The following is a 19,972-nucleotide window of genomic DNA, read 5'->3' on the forward strand; positions in this document are numbered from 1 at the left end:
CAGTGTGGCTCCGCAAGCCGGGGCCGGAAGTGCGATCGGAGGCCGGAAGCGCGGGCGAGTGGGAGGGCAATTGTCGGAGCTGGGTCGGGGTCGGGACCGGGGTCGGGACCGGGGCGGGGGTCCGTGCGGCCGCTATGAAGCGGGACGTTCGCATTTTGCTCCTGGGCGAGGGTAGGCGCCGGGGCGGGGCGGGGGCGTCGGGGTCTGGGGGCGGGATCCGGGGTCCGGTGGGGGGGGGGTCAAGGTCCGGGGTCGGGGTCCGGTGGGGGGATCGAGGTCCGGGGTCGAGGTTCGGGGTCCGGGGTCGCGGGCCTGAGCGCGGGGGGGGCGGGCGCCGGTGTCCGCCGCTGACCGCGCCGCCCCGCGCAGCCCAGGTGGGGAAGACGTCGCTGATCCTGTCGCTGGTGGGCGAGGAGTTCCCGGCGGAGGTGAGAGCGCAGCGCGGGCGGCCGTCGGGGTCAGTGCCGGGGCGCGCGGCCGCCCTGACGCGGGTCCCCGCAGGTCCCGCCCCGCGCGGAGGAGATCACCATTCCCGCAGACGTCACCCCGGAGAAGGTGCCCACGCACATCGTGGATTACTCAGGTAGAGCGGCGCCGCGCGGGTAGGGAGGGTGAGGTGGCGGCAGCCGCGGTCAGCTGTTCCTCCCTCCGCAGAAGCGGAGCAGACAGCCGAGGAGCTCCGGGCAGAGATCCTCAAGGTGAGGCTGCGCCCCTGCCCTGCCCGCGGCCCCCCCCTTGGCCCCGCGCGCCTGCTGCCCCTCTCTACACCTTGGGGAGCAGTCTGGGTGCGCATCACCTTGGCCGCTAATGGGCTCTGCACCCAGTCCTCCCGCGCCGCCCTGACCAGGCCTGCGGGTCCCCTTTGCACCTGTTCCCTGGAGGAATGGGCGGGTCGAGGCCACCACTACCCAGGGCGGCCTTCTGCACACCGTCGTGCCTCGTGGGGATGTCCTCGTCGCTGCCCAAGTTGTCACCGTACCCGAAGCAGCCCGGGGACCCAGAGCTGGGGCTGGGGTGTCAGGCTCGTGGTGGGGGCGGTCTGTCCTCAGCCTCCCAGGGGACTCCGCAGCACTGCCGGGTTCGGGGGTCAGGATCCCAGCCCAGTCAAGGCCGCCGTGGAGCAGGAACCTGTGGTCACGTCAAGCTTCTCCCATTCCCACAGGCAAACGTGGTCTGCGTGGTGTACGACGTATCTGAGGAGGCTACCATTGAGAAGGTGAGGCGCCTGGGTCCTCGGTGCTGGCACGCAGCTCCGTGTCGTCCTTTGCGAACTGTGGACGGGCCTTCGCTGACCCAGGCTGAGCCAGCCCCGGGCGCGGACGCTTAGAAGTCTGAAGCCCTCAGGTCTCAGTCACATGCCGTGCCCTGCTGACTGTTCGTTCCGTGTGGCCCCGTTCCCAGCATCTGTGATTTTGTTGCTTGGGGCCCAGGCCTCCCCGTGTCCAGGTGTGAGTTCCAGGACGACCTGGGGGACAGCAGGCTGACCCTTGCTTTTCAGATCCGAACCAAATGGATCCCCCTGGTGAATGGGGAGACTGACAGGGGCCCCAGGTAACAGGCGGGGCCCAGGTGGGTGCCCCCTGCCAGCCCCTCCAGCCACGGTGACCATGGACCTCTCCCCCTAGAGTCCCCATCATCTTGGTGGGCAACAAGTCAGACCTGCGGCCCGGGAGCTCAATGGAGGCTGTGCTGCCCATCATGAGCCAGTTCCCAGAGATCGAGACCTGCGTGGAGGTGAGTGGGTGGGCGGGGCTGCGAGGCAGGTGCCATCTCGGAGGGCCTGCATCTTCTGGGGAGGCCCCTTTGACATCTGTGGTACCGGGCACACCTGTGGGTCTGTCTCCACGGCCACCAGTGCTCTGCCAAGAACCTGAGGAACATCTCGGAGCTGTTCTACTATGCACAGAAGGCGGTGCTGCACCCCACGGCCCCGCTCTACGACCCCGAGGCCAAGCAGGTGGGCAGCAGGCGCCGGCGAGGCAGCCGGGCTGGCGGGGGTGGTGCAGCGGGGACGTGCTGAGCCGGCTGTCCCTGCAGCTGAGGCCCGCATGTGCCCAAGCCCTCACACGCATCTTCAGGCTCTCGGACCGGGATCTAGACCAGGCGCTCAGTGACGAGGAGCTCAACACTTTCCAGGTGCGGCCCCCATCCCTCGGGGACACGGTCTCGGGTGCCCTGGTGACACCGAGCAGTCACTGAGGGGCTGGCTGATGGCCACTTTCCCTCGGGGGCAGAAATCCTGCTTCGGGCACCCCCTGGCCCCGCAGGCCCTGGAGGACGTGAAGATGGTGGTGCGCAAGAACGTGGCTGGAGGGGTGCGCGACAACCGGCTGACCCTGGACGGTGCGTGCTGGTGCCCTGCCGGTGCCCTGGGAGGGGGTCGCCGTGCCCAGTGCTACCCGCCTTCCCGCCTCTCTCGCCACAGGCTTTCTTTTCTTGAACATGCTGTTCATCCAGCGTGGTCGCCATGAGACCACGTGGACCATCCTGCGGCGCTTCGGCTATGGAGACACGCTGGAGCTCACCCCTGACTACCTGGTCCCGCCGTGAGTGGGGGGGGCACCCCGGGCTCAGCCTCTCCCCTTGGGGCCTCATTGTGTAGGGAGGTCAGGGTGGGGCGGTGGCTGAGCAGACGGCTCCCTGGCCCAGCGCCTTCCTGTGGGCCCCCTGCGGGGCTGCTCGGCTGCGGGGCTGTGCGGGGGGCGGGCGCACCTGGCGGGCCCGGGACACCCTGTGTCCCCACAGGCTCCACGTGCCCCCCGGCTGCAGCACCGAGCTCAACCACTTTGGCTACCAGTTTGTGCAGAGGGTGTTTGAGAAGCACGACCGGGTAAGGGGGTCGTGAGCACCACTGGGCACCGCTGCAGTCCTGCCAGCCCCCGGGCACACGTCACAGCAGCCCCTGTGCCCGCAGGACCGTGACGGCAGCCTCTCGCCTGCGGAGCTGGAGAGCCTGTTCAGCGTGTTCCCTGCTGCCCCCTGGGGCCCCCGGCTGCCCCGGGAGGTCTGCACCGAGGCCGGCAGGCTGTCTCTACATGGATACCTCTGCCAGTGGACGTGAGTTTGGTGCGTGCCCGCAGGGACGCTGCCTGTGCCGGCCGCATGGTGACCCCGCGCCCCTCCTGCCCCCAGCTTGGTGACCTACTTGGACGTCCGGCGCTGCCTCGAGCACCTGGGTTACCTGGGCTACCCCACCCTCTGCGAGCAAGACTCCCAGGCCCACGCCATCACAGGTGCGCGCCCGCCCTCGCCCTGAGCCCACCCCTGCCAGCAGCGCCCTGGGTCACGCTTGCCCCGGCTGCCGTCCACAGTCACTCGAGAGAAGAGGCTGGACCAGGAGAAGGGGCAGACGCAGAGGAACGTTCTCCTGTGCAAGGTGGTGGGAGCCCGCGGAGTGGGCAAGTCCGCCTTCCTGCAGGCCTTCCTCGGCTGCGGCCTAGGGGTGAGCATCTGCGGAGGGTGGGAGCTGTGGGCAGCATCGGTGTGCAAGGGTCAGGCAGCTGCATCCCCCGCCGCAGGACGGCAGAGAGCTTGCGGAGGAACGCCCCATCTACGCCATCAACACGGTACAGGTCAACGGACAGGAGAAGTATCTCATCGTGAGTGCTGGGGTCCCTGGGGGCAGCCCTGGTCATGCGGGGGCGGCCCCGAGCCTGCCCTGAGGCCAGCCTCTGTCTAGCTGTGCGAGGTGAGTGCAGACAGCCTGCTGGCGCCCGCGCCCGATGCCGCCTGTGACGTGGCCTGCTTGATGTTCGATAGCAGCGACCCCGGCTCCTTCGCACTCTGCACCCGCGTCTATAAGGCAAGCCTGCCCCACCCGGGCCCCGGGGCAGTACACACCCCCAGCCACCCCCCCCCCCTCCCCGCACCCTCCCCTCCCGCCCTCACACGCCCGCCCCGCTGCAGCGCCACTACATGGACGGACAGACCCCCTGCCTCATCGTCTCCTCCAAGGCGGACCTGCCCGCGGGCAGCACGCCCCCTGGCCTGGCGCCCGCTGAGTTCTGCCGCAGACACCGGCTGCCCGCCCCTGCCGCCTTCTCCCGGGTGGGCCCAGCCGGGCTCAGCGCTGCCGTCTTCACCCGGCTCGCCACCATGGCTGCCTTCCCGTGGGTACCGGCGTGGCCCCCTCCCAGGGAACCCTAGTCCTTGTCACGGGGAGGGCGGGACAACTGTGGTGTTGGGACTGGGGTCCCGCAGGTATCGGGCGGGCCTGGTCCCCCGTGGCCCCGGGCTCTGGGGCTTCGCAGACGGTGGGTGCTGTGGCGGCATCCCCGGGTCGTCCAGCCGCCGCTCTCTCCTGCAGACACCTGGCTCATGGGGAGCTACACGCCACCTCCTTCTGGCTGCGGGTGACCCTGGGGGCCGTTGGGTTTGCGGTCACTGCCGTCCTCAGCATCTCGCTCTACAGGGCCCTGGTGAAGAGCCGATGAGGCCTCAGGCCCCCGGGTGCTGGTATTGGGGCACCTGCTCGAGGGGACCTTCCTTGTGTCGGAACTTCCTTCTGGGGATACTGCCCACCGCCCTGCCCGAGCCCCAAGTGCAGTCCCCCAGGTCTCCGCAGCACGCGTCCTACCCAGCTGCACATGCCAGGCGTTACCCGCTTCGGGGATCACGTGTTGGAGGGACTGGGGTCATGGCGAGGAAGCCGGTGACCCTAGGCCCAGGTATTCTCAGGGCTCCACTTCTCTGGTCCCAATAGCCAGGGGGACTGGGGGACTCAGGATAGGACTCTGGGCCAAAGGTGGGGGTGGCCTCCATCCTCCCTGGTTTGGACATGGGTTCCCGTCACGAAGACCCGAGGTCGGGTCTCCTCATTAAACTTGTCTTTCACACCTGGGATCCTGTTTTCTGAAGACGACTTTTCTTGAGTCCACTGACACGGGCTGAGACGCCCGCTCCTGAGCCCCATGTGTGTCCTGTAGGCCTGAGTCCCCTTCTGAGATGTCCCTCGTGGGCCAGCAGCCGTCTGGAAGCCTCTGTACCCATCAGGCCTCATGCTGGCCTGAGGGGCTCTGATGGAGACCCTCCCGATGGCTGCCCCGCCTCTGCACCCCCCCCCCCCCCCCCGTCCCACCCCAGACCTCAGCATCCCAGTAGCCGGCCTGAGGTGGGGAGGAGGGGGAGTCTGGGACTCGAGCATCTGGGACTTGTGTGGGGCTGCTGCTGCTGTGCAGGGTTGGCCACGGCCTGAGAAACATGCCCTGGCTCTCCCTCACAGCCTGACCAGAGCCGCAGCCCTTCCTGTCCCCGCGTCCCTTCACTTGGCGCCCGGGTGTCTACTTGGTGGGTGTCCCGGAGGCTGGAGCAGACAGCCTGCCGTGTGGCGGGGTGCCCCCTCCCTGCCATGGATCAGCCGGTGTCCCCCAGGTCTCTCCCAGGCCCCAACATGCTCTTGGCAGGAGGCTGGGGATGCTGGGCCAAGGCAGAGGGCCTGGGGGACTCTGGCGTCTCCCCCACTGTCCCTACCAGCCCTGCTGGCCCTTGCCGCACAGGTGCGGTTCTCACCTGCTTTGGGGAGACCGCCCGCTCAGTCGCGGGAGGGTTGCCCATGGCATCAGGATTTGGAGGGACCGCTAGGATGGCACATCCCAGCCGTGGCCTGGGCCTTAGGGTCTGCACCCACACGGGGGCATCCACGGCTGCAAGTCCCACCGTGCAGCACTGGCTTGGGAGTGGGGGTCTGCAGCCTGGGTGTGGGGTGCTGTGGACTGAGCAGGGTCAGCTGCACCAAGGGACTCCCCGCCCCCTGTGATCGGCCCTGTTGGCTGGCCTTGTCCCCGTGGTGGGACCGTGGGGCTTTCCTGCCACGGCCAGACACGCGAGCCCCACGGGCAAGCTGGCACCTTCAGGGAATGCTGGGCAGAGCAGGGTCGCAGGCGGCGCGGTGGCCAGGTCACCCCAGGGAGGCGGCTTTGAAGCCCCAGGGTGAGGGGCGGGGAGGGATGGGGGGGGGGGCTGCCCCGTGACTCAGTTTCCCCAGCCGCGCGACCGAGCAGCCTCAGCCCCAAACGGTAGGCGAGGACTGAGCTGTTCCCTCCCGGGGCGCGTCCGCAGGCAGAGCGCGCGCGTGTCCCGGCCGCGCGTGGGGGGGGGCGGCGGCGGGGGCGAGCGCGCGGGGGCGGGCGGCTGTGGCTCCGTGACGCGCGCCGGCGGAGCGGGCGGGCCGGGGCGGAGCGGCGTCGTCCGCAGAGCAGCCCCTTCCGGCCGCCGCCGACCCCGGCCCGGCCCGGCCCAGCCTGGCTCTATGGACAGGAGCTCGCTGCTGCAGCTTATCCAGGAGCAGGTGCGTGGGGGGCGGGGGGCACCGCCGGGAGACCTGGGGCCCCTGCTCCCCTGCCTGACGCTCCGGGAGAGGGCGGCCGCGGCTGGGGACGCAGAGGAGGGAGGGAGCCTGCCCGCCCGGAGGATGCGCAGGGCGGGAAGGAGGTGGGGAGGCCGAGGAGCGGTGGAGCGGGAGCCCGGGACCCGCGGGTACGGAGGCCTGGCCCAGGGAGCTGGGAGCCCGCCCCTCTGCTGGCCCGGCCCCGAGGCCGCCCCACCTCAAGCCTTGGCCGATGGCCGCCCCCCGACCCCAGCAGCTGGACCCTGAGCACACAGGTTTCATCGGTGCGGACACCTTCACCGGCCTGGTGCACAGCCATGAGCTGCCCCTGGACCCGGCCAAGCTGGACATGCTGGTGGCCTTGGCCCAGAGTAACGAGCGGGGCCAGGTCTGCTACCAGGAGCTGGTGGACCTGGTCAGTGCCACAGTGGGTGGACGGCAGGGTAGGGGCCCGGCCGAGCGGGTGGGCAGGCAGCCCCCACGCCTGCCCTTCCCACCTGGGAGGGGTGTGGATGGGGGCGGGGACTCAGCCTCCACCAGGAGCAGGGGGGGGTAGCAAGGGGGCAGGGTGGCTCGGGGCGCAGGGAGCACGGTGGCCCATGCTTAGCGCCCCCCCAGATCAGCAGTAAACGCTCGAGCAGCTTTAAGCGGGCCATCGCCAACGGACAGAGGGCGCTGCCCCGGGCCGGGCTGCTGGACCAGCCGGGCCTGGGTGTCTACAAGCGGTTCGTGCGCTACGTTGCCTACGAGATCCTGCCCCGAGAAGTGGACCGCCACTGGTACTTCTACCGGCACCGCAGCTGCCCGCCCCCCGTGTTCATGGCCTCAGTCACCCTTGCCCAGGTGTGCCTACCCGCCCGCCACCCCGGAGCCTCCCCGCGCCCGGCCCAGCCCAGCCCTAACGCCCCTCTCCCCCAGATCATCGTGTTCCTGTGCTATGGGGCTCGTCTCAACAAGTGGGTGCTGCAGACCTACCACCCCGAGTACATGAAGAGCCCCCTGGTGTACCACCCCGGCCACCGCGCTCGAGCCTGGCGCTTCCTCACCTACATGTTCATGCACGTTGGGTGAGCGGGGGCCCGCCTCTGGTGTCCCCGTCGGGTAGGGCTGGTGGTCCGCCGCCACCAACCGCACATCTGTTTACACCCACATGGCCAGCCTGGAGCAGCTGGGCTTCAACGCGCTCCTGCAGCTGATGATCGGGGTGCCCCTGGAGATGGTGCACGGCCTGCTCCGCATCAGCCTGCTCTACCTGGCCGGGGTGCTGGCAGGTAAGGCAGGCACACGCCCCCCGGCCACTGCACCGGCGAGCCTCCTGCTCACGGCTCTCCTTTTGCTCACACAGGCTCCCTGACTGTCTCCATTACCGACATGCGGGCCCCTGTGGTGGGGGGCTCTGGTGGGGTCTACGCCCTGTGCTCCGCACACCTGGCCAACGTCGTCATGGTAATAGGGCAGACAGCGGGGCGGGTGTGGGGAGGGGCCCATAAGGCCTGCCTCACAGCCTGTGTCTCGCGCCCCATCAGAACTGGGCTGGGATGAGGTGTCCCTACAAGCTGCTGAGGATGGTGCTGGCCTTGGTGTGCAGTAAGTACGGGGTCAGGGGGCTGAGAGGGGCCTCAGCCTCAGGCCAGAGTGCCTCCCACCTGCCCACCTGCCACCTTTCTCTGCAGTGAGTTCTGAAGTGGGCCGGGCCGTGTGGCTCCGTTTTTCCCCGCCACTGCCTGCCTCCGGCCCCCAGCCCAGCTTCATGGCACACCTGGCAGGTGCAGTGGTAGGAGTCAGCATGGGCCTGACAATCCTGCGCAGCTATGAGGAACGCCTGCGGGACCAGTGTGGCTGGTGGGTGGTGCTGCTCGCATATGGCACCTTCCTGCTCTTTGCCATCTTCTGGAACGTCTTCGCCTACGACCTGCTAGGCGCCCACATCCCTCCACCACCCTGATGGGCTCCCCAGGGCCCCATGGGTCAGGGCACTGGTGTGTGTGGGCTGGCTGCCAGGCGAGCCTGCACATCTGCCCTCTGTGAATGTACACCTTGAGACTGCTTCTCCTCCGTAGGGGCAGGTGGCCCTCGCAGCCCACTGAGTCCAGGCCAAGCCTTACATCAGCCCTGGCCACCCCCTCCCAGGCCTGGGGACATAGGACTGCCTGGCCAGGCAGTGGAGGTCCCCAAGTGTGGCCCTAGGGAGACCCTGCCCCTGCCTCTCCCCCACAACTTGCGGTCTGAGCCTTTTTGGAGAATGAATAAATATTTTACACAGCAGGAGGTGGCTGCAGTGGGCTCTGGGGGCTGGCCCCAGGGGCCCGCCCGGCCCTCGCACGGCGGCCCAAGCTCTCCCGGTGCTCCCTGCACCCAAACCAGGCGTGCGCGTGTGGCGGGTGTGCGAGGAGCTGGGGTCCTCACAGGCAGCGGAGACTGCAGCCCAGCCGGTCGCCCGCCCTCCGAGAACCCTGTGGCCCGGGCCCAGCAGGGTTCAGCCAGCCTGGCTTCTCTGCGCTTCTGGGCCGGCGCGGTGTCCTTGCGGGTGGCCAGGCTGGGGCGGGTCCCACGCGGGGAGGGGTCCCGGGCCTGAGGTCCCGCCCGGGCGGGGACAGAGGGGGGCGGGGGCCCGGGCCCAGGCCATGCGGCGCTCGGGCCGGCTCTGCCTGCCGCATGCACCCCGCCTCCCCAGGGCCGCGGGCGGCGGGCGCGCGGCGGCCTCGGAGCTCCTGCAGCCGGGGCTCGAGCCTCGCCAGCGTCTGGGCAGGCGGCTCCCGCGCACCCCCGGGGTCACGGCCACGGGCCCCCCGGCAGGCGACGACACTCACCGGCCGGGCCGAGGTGGGCTGGGCGGGGTGGGTGGGGGAACCTCACCCGGAGCCCCGCCCCCCGCTTCCACGCCGGCGGCCACGTGCTCCTCCGCTCCGCCCCCGGTGGCCGCGGGGAGCCCTCTGGGGCCTGGGGAGGGCGGCGACGGAGCCTCGGGCAGCGGGGTTCGGCCGTCCTGCCACCGCTCCAGAGCTTCCAGCCGTCCCTGGCGGCCGCGGCACCTCCCCGTGCGGCGCCAGGACCGCAGCCCCGCGGCCCTCAAGGCCCCACGGCCGCGCAGCCAGCCGGCGGCCGCCTAGTCCGCGCGGGGCGGGGCCTCGGCGGGGCGGGGCCTCGGCGGGGCGGGGCCTCGGCGGGGCGGGGCCTCGGCGGGGCGGGGCCGCGCTTGTCGCTGTCCCGGACGTCCGACGTCGCGGGTCGCGTTCCCTCGAGCGCATGCGCCCAGTCGGTCCCGCCCCCCCTTGCCTCCGCGGCCCGTCGGACGCAGGCGCGCCCCCGCCCGTGCCGCTGGCCCCGCCCCGCGCGGCCGGAAGTTCCGGTGGCGGATCGCTGGACCGGGCCCGAGCGGATCGCGGGCTCGGGCTGCGGGCTCGGGCTGCGGGCGCAGGGCGGGCCAGACGCGGAGCCTGGGAGCGAAGCCCGGGCTGTGCCGCGCGGCGCTATGAAGGGCAAGGAGGAGAAGGAGGGCGGCGCGCGGCTGGGCGCCGGCGGCGGAAGCCCCGAAAAGAGCCCGAGCGCGCAGGAGCTCAAGGAGCAGGGCAACCGGCTCTTCGTGGGCCGCAAGTACCCGGAGGCGGCGGCCTGCTACGGCCGCGCCATCGTGAGTGCGCCCGCGCCGGGGGAGGGGGCCGGCGTCCGGGCGGGGGAGTGGGCGGGGCCCGGCTCGCGGCCCCGCGTCCTCCCCGGAGCCCCTGCCCCGCCGCTCCCGCCGGACCCTCGGGGCGGTCTTGGTTCGCCCGCGGGGGCGTTTGGGCCCCGAGAACTCGGTGCTGATCATGTTCCAGTCGAGCCAAGGCCGCGCGGTTCTCGAGCCAGTGCTGGTTGCTGGAGGGGCGGGTGGGAGCTTGAGGGGTGCTCGAGGCCCCAGGCCGGGACCAGGGTTCCTGTCCCTTGAGAAGCCCAGGCCCGAAGCTGGGGCTCTCCTCAGGTCCGGGAACCTCACCTTTACAAAACCTCCTGGGAGCCCCGAGAGGGTGGGCTAGCGCAGGCCTGAGGACCGGGAGTTCACTCTACAGCCCTAGCTGAGCAGAGGCTTCCAAGCTGAGAAATTTCTAGTGTCTGGATTTTAGCTACGGGCTCCCAGACCAGGACAGGGCCTAGGACAGGGCCCACGGAGCTTTTTCCCTCATGCTGGCTGGCCTGGCCTTGGTCCCCAGACCCGGAATCCTCTGGTGGCCGTGTACTACACCAACCGGGCGTTGTGCTATCTGAAGATGCAGCAGCATGAGCAGGCCCTGGCTGACTGCCGGCGGGCTCTGGAACTGGACGGGCAGTCTGTGAAGGCACACTTCTTCCTGGGGCAGTGCCAGCTAGAGATGGAGAGCTATGATGAGGCCATCGCCAACCTGCAGCGAGGTGGGCCTACAGGTTGTCAGGGGACGGCGGGGGCGCCTGGGACCAGGTGGATGGACTGGCCAGAAGGTGACCTGAAGCCCCTGTTCCCCCAGCCTACAACCTTGCCAAGGAGCAGCGGCTCAACTTCGGGGATGATATCCCTAGTGCTCTGCGCATCGCCAAGAAGAAGCGTTGGAACAGCATCGAGGAGCGGCGCATCCACCAGGAGAATGAGCTGCACTCCTACCTCACTCGGCTTATTGTGGCCGAGCGGGAGAGGTGGGCTGTGGTAGCGGCAGGCTCCAGGGCCCCACCCACCCCCAAGGCAGCACTCTGGGGTTAACTGAGTCAAGAACACAAGTGTTTATTGAAGGCCAGCACTGGCGAGCAGTTGGAGGGAAGAGAGACCTGAACAAGCCTGAGGTTGGGGTGGAGTGTGATCTCTTCTGGCCAGACCCATTCCTGACTAGCTCCTGGTCGACCCCCAGGGAGCTAGAAGAATGCCAGCGGAACCACGAGGGTGATGAGGATGATGGCCACGTCCGGGCCCAGCAGGCCTGCATCGAGGCCAAGCACGTGAGGGTGCCCCAGCCCACGTGTGGATGTGTGCGTGTTTGCGTGCCTGTGACTGGAGGGTGCCCGGGGGAGGGGGAAGGGGCATTTGGCCCACGCGTAGCTGCTTGGTTCTCCGCAGGACAAGTACTTAGCAGACATGGATGAGCTTTTCTCCCAGGTGGACGAGAAGAGAAAGGTAAGCTGTCTGTCCTCTGGGTAGCAGGAATCGGAGCCGGGTCCCCATCCTGGTGCCTGACCTGACTCCATGTGCCACAGAAGCGAGACATCCCGGACTACCTGTGTGGCAAGATCAGCTTCGAGCTTATGCGGGAGCCGTGCATCACGCCTAGTGGCATCACCTACGACCGCAAGGACATTGAGGAACACCTGCAGGTGAGAGCCAACAAGAGTGGGGAGCAGGGCCCGTAACCACTGAGCACTTTCTGACCTGCTGTCACTGCACACTGCAGCGTGTGGGCCACTTTGACCCTGTCACCCGGAGCCCCCTGACCCAGGAACAGCTCATCCCCAACCTGGCCATGAAAGAGGTCATTGATGCATTCATCTCCGAGAACGGCTGGGTGGAGGACTACTGAGGCCAGGCGAGTGCCAGAGCTGCCTGCCTTGCCTAGTACCCTGGCCCAGGTGGGCTTTGGGGCAGTAGCTCCCAGTTCCTGTACATAGTTTGTGTCCCTAGATCCCTGCCCTGGTGTCCCTTATCCCACCCTCATCAGTTCTGCTGCTGGACCATGAGCCCCACCTCCACCCCCTTCTGGGCCAGAAACAGCAGGTGAGGGTGGGCTGCTGCCACCACTGTCCTGTAATAAAACCTGTGAGCACTATAGGGGTGTGTGCTGGTGTGTGCTGGGCTCACCAGCCGCCCACTCTACCTAGCCGAGGAAAGTAGAGATAAAAACACTGGTGTCCAGGTTGAGCGTAGCATGCCACCACCGGTCAGGGAAATACAGCACCTGGTGGAGGGTGGGGCACAAGGATTAGCTGGTGGCGTGTGATCCAGCCTGACCCCTTCCTGCCACCTACTGACCTCACCAGCCTGCACGGTGCACTCCAGGGGCCTCTCAGATGGTGCCAGGGTTGGGTACACGTCCTGAAGCCAGGCCAGTGTGGTTTTGTTGGGGTGGAACTCAGGTGTCTTCTCAGGGGGATACAGGAACCAGCGCTGAGGGTGAGATCAGCCCGTCACTCCATGTTGGCAGGCAGTAAGCCCCAAGCCGCAGCCCCGGCCCGTGCTGACCTTGCGGCCGTAGATCACCTCTGAGAACCCGGGCCCGTGCCAGTGGAAGGGCACCCCAGAACCAGCTCCTGTGGGGTCAGTTAGGAGCACTTGCTGACGCAACCCCACCTGGCGCATCCCCTTCCTCCGGCATGCCACGTGCAGGGTACCCACCTGCGATTCCAAAGCTGTAGGCAGCAGTGGTACCTAGCAGACTAAACGGAGGCGGGGAGTAGTGCTGGAAGAGTGAGGCCCATTCGCTGAAATCGTTGTCCCCGAAGAAGTACAAGGTGTCTGCCAACACAGAATATAGGAGGCGCCCGGGTCTCAGCACCTGTGCTTGTCCACATGCCCCCAGCCCAGCCCACGGCCAACCAGGTGTTACTCACCGTTGCCCAGGGAGCTAGGGTCTTGGGGGTGCAGTAGGTGCTCCACGTAGTCCTGGAAGGGCAGGTCCACTGTAGGAAAGGGCCTGGTCAGGACTGGCCGAGACCGCCTGCAAGTGCCGGCAAGCAGGTGGGGCGGCGGCGCGCGGCAGCTCACCTTTCCGGTAGGAATAGGTATTGGCGGTGCTCAGCCGGACCACGCTGTCCCCGAACGAGGCCAGCAGCCGTTCTCGGGAGCACAGGGCCCGGAAGCGCTGGGGTGGGGTGGGGTGGGGAGAAGATTCAAGGGCGGGCCGGCGCGGGTGGAGAGGCCGGGCGGGGCGCTGCACTCACCGAGTTGTCCGTGAGCCGCTGCAGGATGACGGGCCTGGAGAAGGCGTACCTGGAGGGGCGGGGCCGCAGCGGGTCGCACCGGCTCGGGGGAGGGGCGCGGGGGCCGGGCGGAGGGGCCGGGGCGGGAGGCGGGTGTGGGGGCTGCACGTACTGCTGCACGAACTCGGCGTAGCTGAGGTCCGCCCGGCGCTCCACGGCGCAGCGCTCTTCCTCCGCCACGGCGGCCGGGGCCCCGGGCCCGCGCCTCTGCCTACGGGCACGGCCGTCAGCGCCCCGCCGCCCCCCCAACCCGGCCGGCCGCCCGCGGGTCCCGGCCGCCCGCCCGCGCCGCTCACCACCCTCCGTCGCCCGTGTCCCCGGCGCCGCGCAGCACCGGCGCCGCCAGCGTCCAGACCGCCAACAGCAGCAGTGGCCGCGCCCCCGGCGCCATGAGCCCGCCGCCGCAAAGCCTGCCGGGAGCTTCGTTGTCGTGGCAACAGCGCCCGGCCCGCCCCGGAAGCAGCTCCTTTGGCCCGCCCCGGAAGGCGGAGCGGCCGCCGCGGGTTCCCATGGCGACGACACCGCCCACCCAGCGGAGCCGCCCAGCATCGAGCTGGCGGCACGAGCGCACGCGCGGGTGACGCGTGTGACGGGCGGCCTCACACTGCGGCTCCTGCTTCCTTTATTTGGTCCCCACGCCCAGCGCCTCCCGCCCGCGGCGGTCAGGAGTACTCGCACAGGTGGCCGCAGCCCGCCGGGCAGTGCGAGCTGCCCTCCAGCCACTTCATGATGTGCTGCAGGTGGCCGCCGTGACTGCAGCCCTGGCACCACACGAACAGCCCCTTGACCACGTGGTGGCACACGGCGCACATACTGGCGCAGCGGTGGCAGCGGTCACAGACCCAGCCGCGGCTGCTCATGGGCCGCTTGCAGTGGCTGCAGTTGACATGCAGGGTGGTGGACGCCTGGTTGAGGCAGCTGATGGCGCGGCTGGTGCTGAGCTTCACCACCTGGTTGGACACGTTCCAGAGGCAGAAGCGCTGCAGCAAGTCGATGTAGGACGTGTACCAGTGCTCCTGGGGCGGCGGGAGGGAAGGAGGCCGGAGGTCAGTGCGCCGGCGGCCCTGGGGTGGCAGGGACGCCCTCCCCAGACCCACTCACCCACCTGGGTCTGCTCGTCGATGTCCTTGCGCACTCGTTCGCCCAGCACGATGAGCACGGACACGGCCATCTGCACGTCACCCTGCTCTGCATAGAAGCGCAGCATGTCACACACCAGGGCGCTGAAGAAGTCGGGCGGCAGGCGGCTGTCGTAGAGCGCGTGCGAGACGGAGATGAGCGAGAAGGAGGAGTCCACGGGCACCATGGAGGCTGCATCAGCCTCACTGCCGCTGACGTGGGGCGAGTCAGCCTTGTCCTGCAGGTGCTCGGGCCCCGGCGGAGTGTCCACAATCTCATGGCGTAGCGGGAAGGCCTCCTGCGGCAGCACGTACTCGGGCTCCTCCGCTGAAGGCAGGGTCAGGGAAGGCAGGGTCTGAGCCTCCCGCCCCACCTCCCAACCCCACTTCCCCAGCGCCCACTCACCATGTGCATGTTCTGGCTCCAACAGGTACAGCTCGTCCTCTTCGCCCTCCACGTCACCCAGCAGATAATCCGCAGGCACGTCGCTGCCCTCTGTCTCTTCGTTATCTGCCCATAGGGGAAAGGGTGTTCCAGAGGAGCTGATTCTGGGAGGCCCCAGCCCTACTCCCACCAGTGCCCTGTCCACCCCCGCAGCCTACCCTCATTGGTGAGGAGTGTGGCTGAGGAGTCCAGCAGCACTGTGTCGCTCCGTGTGTCACCCTTGCTACGGTCCAGTCTGGTCTCACTGCCCAACCCTGGCGCCATATCCTTCAGGTTGAAACTGGGGGCAGGGAAGGCCAGTGGGTAGATGGGCTCCAACAGCCCACCCTTAGGGCGGAGCCACCCCAGATGGCTACCTGTTCATGAGTGGCAAGCCGCAAGAGCTGCCCTTGCCCACGCTGTGGTTGAGGTTGGTGGCAGACGCCAGGCCAGGGCTACAGTAGATGATCCTCAGCATGGTCCAGGTCTGTGCTACCTAGGGGAGGATGCCAGGCACTCACCGGGGGCCTGGGTCCCTGGCACCCCATCTAGCACCCTCCACTCCCACCTGGATGGAACCACAAACTGTCAGGTTCTGCTGCCCCAAGCACCCAATGTACTGGCCCACTCCAGCTGGGGAACTGAAGCCTGTGCCAAAGACAAAAATCCTAGTCTCGATCCTACGAGGGGATAAGCAGAAGCAGAAACTGGAGGCAGTCAACATGCAAATCGGTCTGTGGTCCCAGGAAAACAATGAGAAAAGCCATGTCGACCTCTGCAGGATCAGACATCTTGAAAAATCCAAAAGCAAAAATGAGCCACAAGCGGGGCTGGAACACTAACCCCCCAGACCTGCACCCTAAGGATGCACCGCCATCGGGTCCGCTCCAGGCCAGCGGGTATCCTCGGTTACCAGGGTGGTGGCTGGTGGTGGCAGCCGCCATGCTGAGCGGTAAACACAGGGCAGGGTCCGGGTATAGCAGTTGGGGGAGCCCCCAAGGTCACAGGTCCTGGGACCCTCTCAGGCCACACTGCCTACCTGGTTGCGGCCAAGCTCCCGAGCCACTTTCGCATTGTGGTCACAGAGCTCAGCCAGAGGCCGGCCAGCCAGGGCATAACGTTCGGCGGTGTCCACGAACCAGCTCATGCTGCCACTGCCAGGCTCTATCTCAAAGACACTGAGGGCACTGGACGCGAGGCCCACGAAAGGCTCGGAAGGGTCCAGTTTACGCTTGAAGAAGATGGGGTGGCGCCGATCACCAGCATAGGGCTTGCGCCCAGACTCGGTGGCCACTAGGCTCTCCTTGGCAGCAAAGGCCAGGTCCCCAAAGAGACCATAGCAGAGGCCCTCGGGGTTGGCGCGCTCAACAGGCTGGCTGGCGTCACGGAACAGGTGCTGGCACAGCGTGCTGTCCTTAGAGCCAGAGAGCAGGAAGGAGGGGTCGTGTGGGTGACGCCAAGCAATGCCTGTTGTGACATCTCGGTGCTCCTCAAACATGGCAGCTGGGACGAAAGGCCGGCGCACGTCCCACACGTAGATGTTATGGTCCACCATCATGGAGCAGGTGGCCAGGTGGTGGCGGCACTCAGGCCGCCACTTGACGCGGGCCACTGAGGCAATGGTTTGCACACAGTGCACCTCCTTGGCACGGTGCGTGGTCATGTCCCAGACCTTCACCATCTTGTCACGCCCACCTGTGGCCAGCCAGCCCCTACAATAAGTCAGTGAAACCCTCAGTATCCTCTCCGGGGGTGGGAGGCCTCCCCACTCTGCCTCACAGGTCTGGAGGCAGCCCCCCCATGAGCCCACCCATCCCACCCTGCTGCCTGTGCCCCCACCCCACGCCACACCTGTCCTCAGGGTGCCAGTCGCAGCAGAAGACAGGCCCGTTGTGGGCCGTGAACATCCTCTCACAGCGGTCAGGCCGGCGAATGTCCCAGAGCTGCACGTTGCCATTCTCAAAGGTGGAGGCGAAGGTGAAGTAGTCCCGGATGCTGAACTGGACATCACGCACGCTCTCAGACTGGCCTGTGGAGAGGACGTCGATGGAGGGAGAGGGTGAGGGGGCTCCAGCAGAGAGAGCAGCCAAGGGTGGAGCCTTGCAATGACTGTGGACTAATGTCACATGCCTGCCCGTGGTCCAGACGGGGAGGCCTCCAAGGTGGCGTGGACACCCCTGAGCCTGCCTGGCGGGGTGGTGGGGAGAGGCCTCACAGAGATGTGGTCGATAGGCCAGGGGCAGGATGCCAGGCATCGCGTGGTTTGTGAACCCGTAATGTGGACCTCGGTTTCCCCTGGATCACGCATCTGATGTTGGTCCTTGCAGAGCTGCGGCGGGGCTTCGGGGCACTGAGCACACAGGAAGCTGGCTGCGCTCAGCTGTACGCACTCCTCTGAGGGAGGCCCAGGGAGGTCCGGGTGAGGCTGCCCCGGCTTCTGCTCCATCCCTCCAGCTTGCACTGGTGCTGCTGGGTCAGCCCCACGGGACCGCACACCTTAAAGGTCCGTGTCCCCCACCCCCAGCCCCGGGACCAGCACACCGAGCACCCTCGAGGCCTCCATCTTTCCCACAGCACAAGTAGCTCAGCGCCAGCCTCAGGAGGCCCCCAGGTCTGAGGCTTCCAGGCTATGCTCCGTTTGGTCTCTTCAAGGTGGACAAGGGATCAGGGGCTCGAGCCCAGCTGTGGAGGAGCTTGGGCTGCTGGGAAAAGAAGTGTGAGGACAGGCACCCCCCCCCCCCCCCCCCGCCCAAACCCCCAGCCTTCCTGGTGCGCTTCCTGCAGCCGGGTGGTCCTGCCGCTGGTGCCCGCCCGCCCGCCCTGCTGACCCGCGCGCACGCCCCGCGCCGCTCCCGGGCTCGTCCCAGGCCGTCTGGGGCACACGAGGTCGCCTGCAGGGCTCACCCGAGAAGGTGCTCACGGAGTCCTTCCTGCGGAGGTCGAAGCACTTCATGAAGCCATCCTGGGAACCGCTGAGCAGCACGTGTGCCTCGGTGGGGTGGAAGCAGACTTTGTTCACCGTGCGCTTGTGCTCTGTGAACAGCTGGTCCTGCTTGTTGCGCGACGGCCGGCCCAGGTTCCAGGTGACCACCACGCCGTTGGTGGCCGCCGTGGCCAGCAGGTTCTCATCCATCTGGTGCCAGACGACGTCCGCGCAGCTCAGGTTGAGCGAGGGCTTGCGGCCCACACGCAGGTTCAGCTTCTCCACGAACTGCTCGTCCTCGATGGCGTAGATCTTGAAGATGCTGCGGCCGGCCACCACCACCTGGGCCGCGTCTCTGCACACGCTGATGGCGTTGGCCGGAGCGTCCAGGTGGCAGTGCATGGTGCGGCCGGTCAGCGCGCCGCCGCCCAGGGCCGTGCTCACCCGGGACATCTTCTCCATGGCTGCTCGGCCGAGGCCTGTGCGCCCCGAGCTCCCCGGCAGCTCAGTCGGGGGGGGGGCATGGGCCCCGCGGCCCGGTGCTCAGGGGTCCCCCGGCCGCTCACGCCCCTCGAGGACGCGACGTGGCGCCCGCACAGGGCGCGCCGGGGCCTGCGGGGAGAGCCAGGGGGCCGCACGCGGGGAGCGGAGGTCGCGGGCGCCAGGCCAGCGGGTCGGACGAGCCCCTGCCGCCGCCGGCTCCACAACCATTTCCCAAAAGTGCCGGGCCGCCCGACCGGAAGCGCCGCGCCGGAAGCAGCTCCGCGAGCCGGAAGTGGCCCCCCCGCCGGCCTCCCGGCAGAAGCGGGGCCCGCGGCACGAAGGTTCCGGGCCGGGAGCGGCGCTGGGGGAGGGGCGGGGCGGTCCCGGCGAGGCGAGGCAAGGCGGCCCCTCCCGCCGCACAGTCCCACCGCGGGTGCCCGCGTGTCCCCCGGCAGGCCCCGCCCCTGCAGTCGCCGCCGCGGGCCCCCGCCCCCGGCCCCCGGTACCCGGTTCCCGCCGCTCGGCGAACCAGCCCCCCCGGCCCGCCGCCGGGTTGTCAAAGCGCGCCCGTCGTCACCGAGCTGACGGGGAGCCGCCGGGTCACAGCCCCCGTAGGGCTGCGCCTGCCTCCCGGCCTGGGTGGCAGCTTGTCCTCGGTCGGCCTGTCCGTCCTCCGCCTGTCGGTTTCCGGCCTGTCCGTCCCCCGCCTGCCCGTCCCCCGCCTGTCCGTCCTCCGCCTGTCCTCACTCTGTCCGTCCTCCACCTGTCCGTCCCCCGCCTGTCCGTCCCCCGCCTGTGCGTCCTCCGCCTGTCTGTCCCCCACCTGTCTGTCCTCCACCTGTCCTCACTCTGTCGGTCCTCGGACTGTCGGTCCTCCGCCTGTGTGTCCTCCGACTGTCCATCCCCGCCTGTCCGTCCCCGGCCTGTCCGTCCCCCGCCTGTCCGTCCTCCACCTGTCCGTCATCCGCCTGTCCTCATTCTGTCTGTCCCCCGCCTGTCCGTCCCCCGCTTGTCCGTCCCCCGCCTGTCCGTCCCCGGCCTGTCCATCACTGGCCTGTCCGTCCTCGGCCTGTCCGTCCCCGGCCTGTCCGTCCCCCGCCTGTCCGTCCCCGGCCTGTCTGTCCCCCGCCTGTCCGTCCCCGGCCTGTCCATCACTGGCCTGTCCGTCCCCCGCCTGTCCATCACCGGCCTGTCTGCCCCCGGCCTGTCTGTTCTCCGCCTGTCTGTCCCCCGCCTGTCCGTCCTCCGCCTGTGTGTCCTCCGCCTGTCCATCCCCGGCCTGTCCGTCCTCCACCTGTCCATTCTCCACCTGTCCTCACTCTGTCCGTCCTCGGACTGTCCGTCCTCCGCCTGTCTGTCCTCTGACTGTCCATCCTCCGCCTGTCCGTCCCCCGCCTGTCTGTCACCAGCCTGTCCGTCACCGGCCTGTCCGTCACCCGCCTGTCCATCCCCGACCTGTCCATCACCGGCCTGTCCGTCCCCGGCCTGTCCGTCCTCCACCTGTCTGTCCTCCGCCTGTACGTCCTCCGCCTGTCTGTCCTCCACCTGTCCTCACTCTGTCCGTCCTCCGCCTGTCTGACCTCCGCCTGTCTGTCCTCCGCCTGTCCATCCTCCGCCTGTGTCCTCCGCCTGTCCGTCCTCCTCCTGTCCTCGCTGTGCGTTAGGAGGTTAGGGCGTCCCTGCTGCTCGCCTAGGCTGTCCCCGTCGCACCGACAGCACCCATCCTTGCCCTTCTGGAGGGTCAGCTAGATCCTAGATAGCGTTGCTCGAAGACTTTTGTTTTTAAA

The 19,972-nt window shown here is 68.4% G+C and overlaps 5 protein-coding genes across 25 annotated transcripts; 3 read left to right on the top strand and 2 right to left on the bottom strand.

Moving 5' to 3' along the window:
• The first annotated feature begins 22 nt into the window (after window positions 1-22).
• RHOT2 (ras homolog family member T2) lies at window positions 23-4,840 on the top strand. Of its 8 annotated transcripts, none has more exons than XM_072835078.1 (19): window positions 25-171; window positions 370-428; window positions 502-583; window positions 655-698; window positions 1,163-1,216; window positions 1,499-1,551; window positions 1,626-1,733; window positions 1,822-1,957; window positions 2,038-2,136; window positions 2,235-2,343; window positions 2,426-2,546; window positions 2,746-2,830; window positions 2,915-3,057; window positions 3,133-3,233; window positions 3,312-3,442; window positions 3,519-3,599; window positions 3,680-3,802; window positions 3,907-4,109; window positions 4,307-4,840. In XM_072835078.1, the coding sequence occupies exons 1-19, from the start codon at window positions 135-137 to the stop codon at window positions 4,431-4,433; spliced, it is 1,896 nt and encodes a 631-aa protein (XP_072691179.1). In that variant the 5' UTR covers window positions 25-134; the 3' UTR covers window positions 4,434-4,840. The 8 variants fall into 8 exon arrangements, with proteins under 8 accessions (XP_072691181.1, XP_072691182.1, XP_072691179.1 ...); XM_072835079.1 differs by having other exon boundaries at window positions 26-171; window positions 1,626-1,734; window positions 1,856-1,957; XM_072835080.1 differs by lacking the exons at window positions 1,499-1,551; window positions 2,038-2,136 and having other exon boundaries at window positions 23-171; window positions 2,137-2,343.
• A 1,296-nt stretch (window positions 4,841-6,136) lies between these two features.
• RHBDL1 (rhomboid like 1) lies at window positions 6,137-8,590 on the top strand. 3 transcript variants are annotated; one of them, XM_072835098.1, is made up of 8 exons: window positions 6,137-6,286; window positions 6,579-6,740; window positions 6,944-7,168; window positions 7,244-7,392; window positions 7,484-7,596; window positions 7,671-7,771; window positions 7,852-7,912; window positions 7,999-8,590. In XM_072835098.1, exons 1-8 carry the CDS (start codon window positions 6,248-6,250, stop codon window positions 8,268-8,270), a joined length of 1,122 nt encoding a protein of 373 aa, XP_072691199.1. In that variant the 5' UTR covers window positions 6,137-6,247; the 3' UTR covers window positions 8,271-8,590. The 3 variants fall into 3 exon arrangements, with proteins under 3 accessions (XP_072691199.1, XP_072691200.1, XP_072691201.1); XM_072835099.1 differs by having other exon boundaries at window positions 6,582-6,740; XM_072835100.1 differs by lacking the exon at window positions 6,579-6,740 and having other exon boundaries at window positions 6,147-6,286.
• A 1,075-nt stretch (window positions 8,591-9,665) lies between these two features.
• On the top strand, window positions 9,666-12,087 carry STUB1 (STIP1 homology and U-box containing protein 1). The gene is made up of 7 exons (XM_072835119.1): window positions 9,666-9,956; window positions 10,513-10,711; window positions 10,804-10,969; window positions 11,179-11,266; window positions 11,385-11,441; window positions 11,522-11,638; window positions 11,716-12,087. The coding sequence occupies exons 1-7, from the start codon at window positions 9,798-9,800 to the stop codon at window positions 11,839-11,841; spliced, it is 912 nt and encodes a 303-aa protein (XP_072691220.1). The 5' UTR covers window positions 9,666-9,797; the 3' UTR covers window positions 11,842-12,087.
• Window positions 11,039-13,801, bottom strand: JMJD8 (jumonji domain containing 8). 9 transcript variants are annotated; one of them, XM_072835112.1, is made up of 10 exons: window positions 13,534-13,673; window positions 13,350-13,448; window positions 13,199-13,247; window positions 13,023-13,119; window positions 12,869-12,937; window positions 12,654-12,773; window positions 12,501-12,568; window positions 12,291-12,425; window positions 12,120-12,216; window positions 11,039-11,542 (listed from the first exon to the last, which is right to left on the bottom strand). In XM_072835112.1, the coding sequence occupies exons 1-9, from the start codon at window positions 13,626-13,628 to the stop codon at window positions 12,136-12,138; spliced, it is 813 nt and encodes a 270-aa protein (XP_072691213.1). In that variant the 5' UTR covers window positions 13,629-13,673; the 3' UTR covers window positions 11,039-11,542; window positions 12,120-12,135. The 9 variants fall into 9 exon arrangements, with proteins under 9 accessions (XP_072691213.1, XP_072691210.1, XP_072691211.1 ...); XM_072835109.1 differs by having other exon boundaries at window positions 11,039-11,604; XM_072835110.1 differs by having other exon boundaries at window positions 12,136-12,216; window positions 13,534-13,672.
• A 41-nt stretch (window positions 13,802-13,842) lies between these two features.
• Window positions 13,843-18,434, bottom strand: WDR24 (WD repeat domain 24). Of its 4 annotated transcripts, none has more exons than XM_072835103.1 (9): window positions 17,684-18,434; window positions 16,910-17,173; window positions 16,631-16,808; window positions 15,819-16,491; window positions 15,157-15,275; window positions 14,959-15,080; window positions 14,762-14,866; window positions 14,343-14,425; window positions 13,843-14,253 (listed from the first exon to the last, which is right to left on the bottom strand). In XM_072835103.1, exons 1-9 carry the CDS (start codon window positions 18,162-18,164, stop codon window positions 13,900-13,902), a joined length of 2,379 nt encoding a protein of 792 aa, XP_072691204.1. In that variant the 5' UTR covers window positions 18,165-18,434; the 3' UTR covers window positions 13,843-13,899. The 4 variants fall into 4 exon arrangements, with proteins under 4 accessions (XP_072691204.1, XP_072691203.1, XP_072691206.1 ...); XM_072835102.1 differs by having other exon boundaries at window positions 14,343-14,683; window positions 17,684-18,431; XM_072835105.1 differs by lacking the exon at window positions 16,910-17,173 and having other exon boundaries at window positions 17,684-18,428.
• Between the last annotated feature and the right edge of the window lie 1,538 nt (window positions 18,435-19,972).

This window comes from Canis lupus, chromosome 8 (genome assembly GCF_048164855.1).
Source record: "Canis lupus baileyi chromosome 8, mCanLup2.hap1, whole genome shotgun sequence".
Taxonomy (NCBI): Eukaryota; Metazoa; Chordata; class Mammalia; order Carnivora; family Canidae; genus Canis; species Canis lupus.

Bases quoted from the DNA above. Each gene is read 5' to 3' on its own strand.
- RHOT2 (XM_072835078.1), top strand. From the start codon at position 135: ATGAAGCGGGACGTTCGCATTTTGCTCCTGGGCGAGG. The intron at 429-501 runs GTGAGAGCGCAG...GGGTCCCCGCAG, and splicing joins GCGAGGAGTTCCCGGCGGAG to GTCCCGCCCCGCGCGGAGGA. The intron at 1,552-1,625 runs GTAACAGGCGGG...CTCTCCCCCTAG, and splicing joins GAGACTGACAGGGGCCCCAG to AGTCCCCATCATCTTGGTGG.
- RHBDL1 (XM_072835098.1), top strand. From the start codon at position 6,248: ATGGACAGGAGCTCGCTGCTGCAGCTTATCCAGGAGCAG. The intron at 6,741-6,943 runs GTCAGTGCCACA...GCGCCCCCCCAG, and splicing joins ACCAGGAGCTGGTGGACCTG to ATCAGCAGTAAACGCTCGAG. The intron at 7,169-7,243 runs GTGTGCCTACCC...CCTCTCCCCCAG, and splicing joins CCTCAGTCACCCTTGCCCAG to ATCATCGTGTTCCTGTGCTA.
- STUB1 (XM_072835119.1), top strand. From the start codon at position 9,798: ATGAAGGGCAAGGAGGAGAAGGAGGGCGGCGCGCGGCTGGGCGCCGGC. The intron at 9,957-10,512 runs GTGAGTGCGCCC...CTTGGTCCCCAG, and splicing joins CCTGCTACGGCCGCGCCATC to ACCCGGAATCCTCTGGTGGC. The intron at 11,442-11,521 runs GTAAGCTGTCTG...CATGTGCCACAG, and splicing joins AGGTGGACGAGAAGAGAAAG to AAGCGAGACATCCCGGACTA.
- JMJD8 (XM_072835114.1), bottom strand. From the start codon at position 13,786: ATGCTGGGCGGCTCCGCTGGGTGGGCGGTGTCGTCGCCATGGGAACCC. The intron at 12,774-12,868 runs GTGAGTAACACC...CTGTGTTGGCAG, and splicing joins CCCTAGCTCCCTGGGCAACG to ACACCTTGTACTTCTTCGGG. The intron at 12,426-12,500 runs GTCAGCACGGGC...TCTCACCCTCAG, and splicing joins AGGTGATCTACGGCCGCAAG to CGCTGGTTCCTGTATCCCCC.
- WDR24 (XM_072835102.1), bottom strand. From the start codon at position 18,164: ATGGAGAAGATGTCCCGGGTGAGCACGGCCCTGGGCGGCGGCGCGCTG. The intron at 16,809-16,909 runs GCATGTGACATT...TCCTCTCCACAG, and splicing joins CCCGTCTGGACCACGGGCAG to GCCAGTCTGAGAGCGTGCGT. The intron at 16,492-16,630 runs GTGTGGCGTGGG...GACTTATTGTAG, and splicing joins GACTGGCACCCTGAGGACAG to GGGCTGGCTGGCCACAGGTG.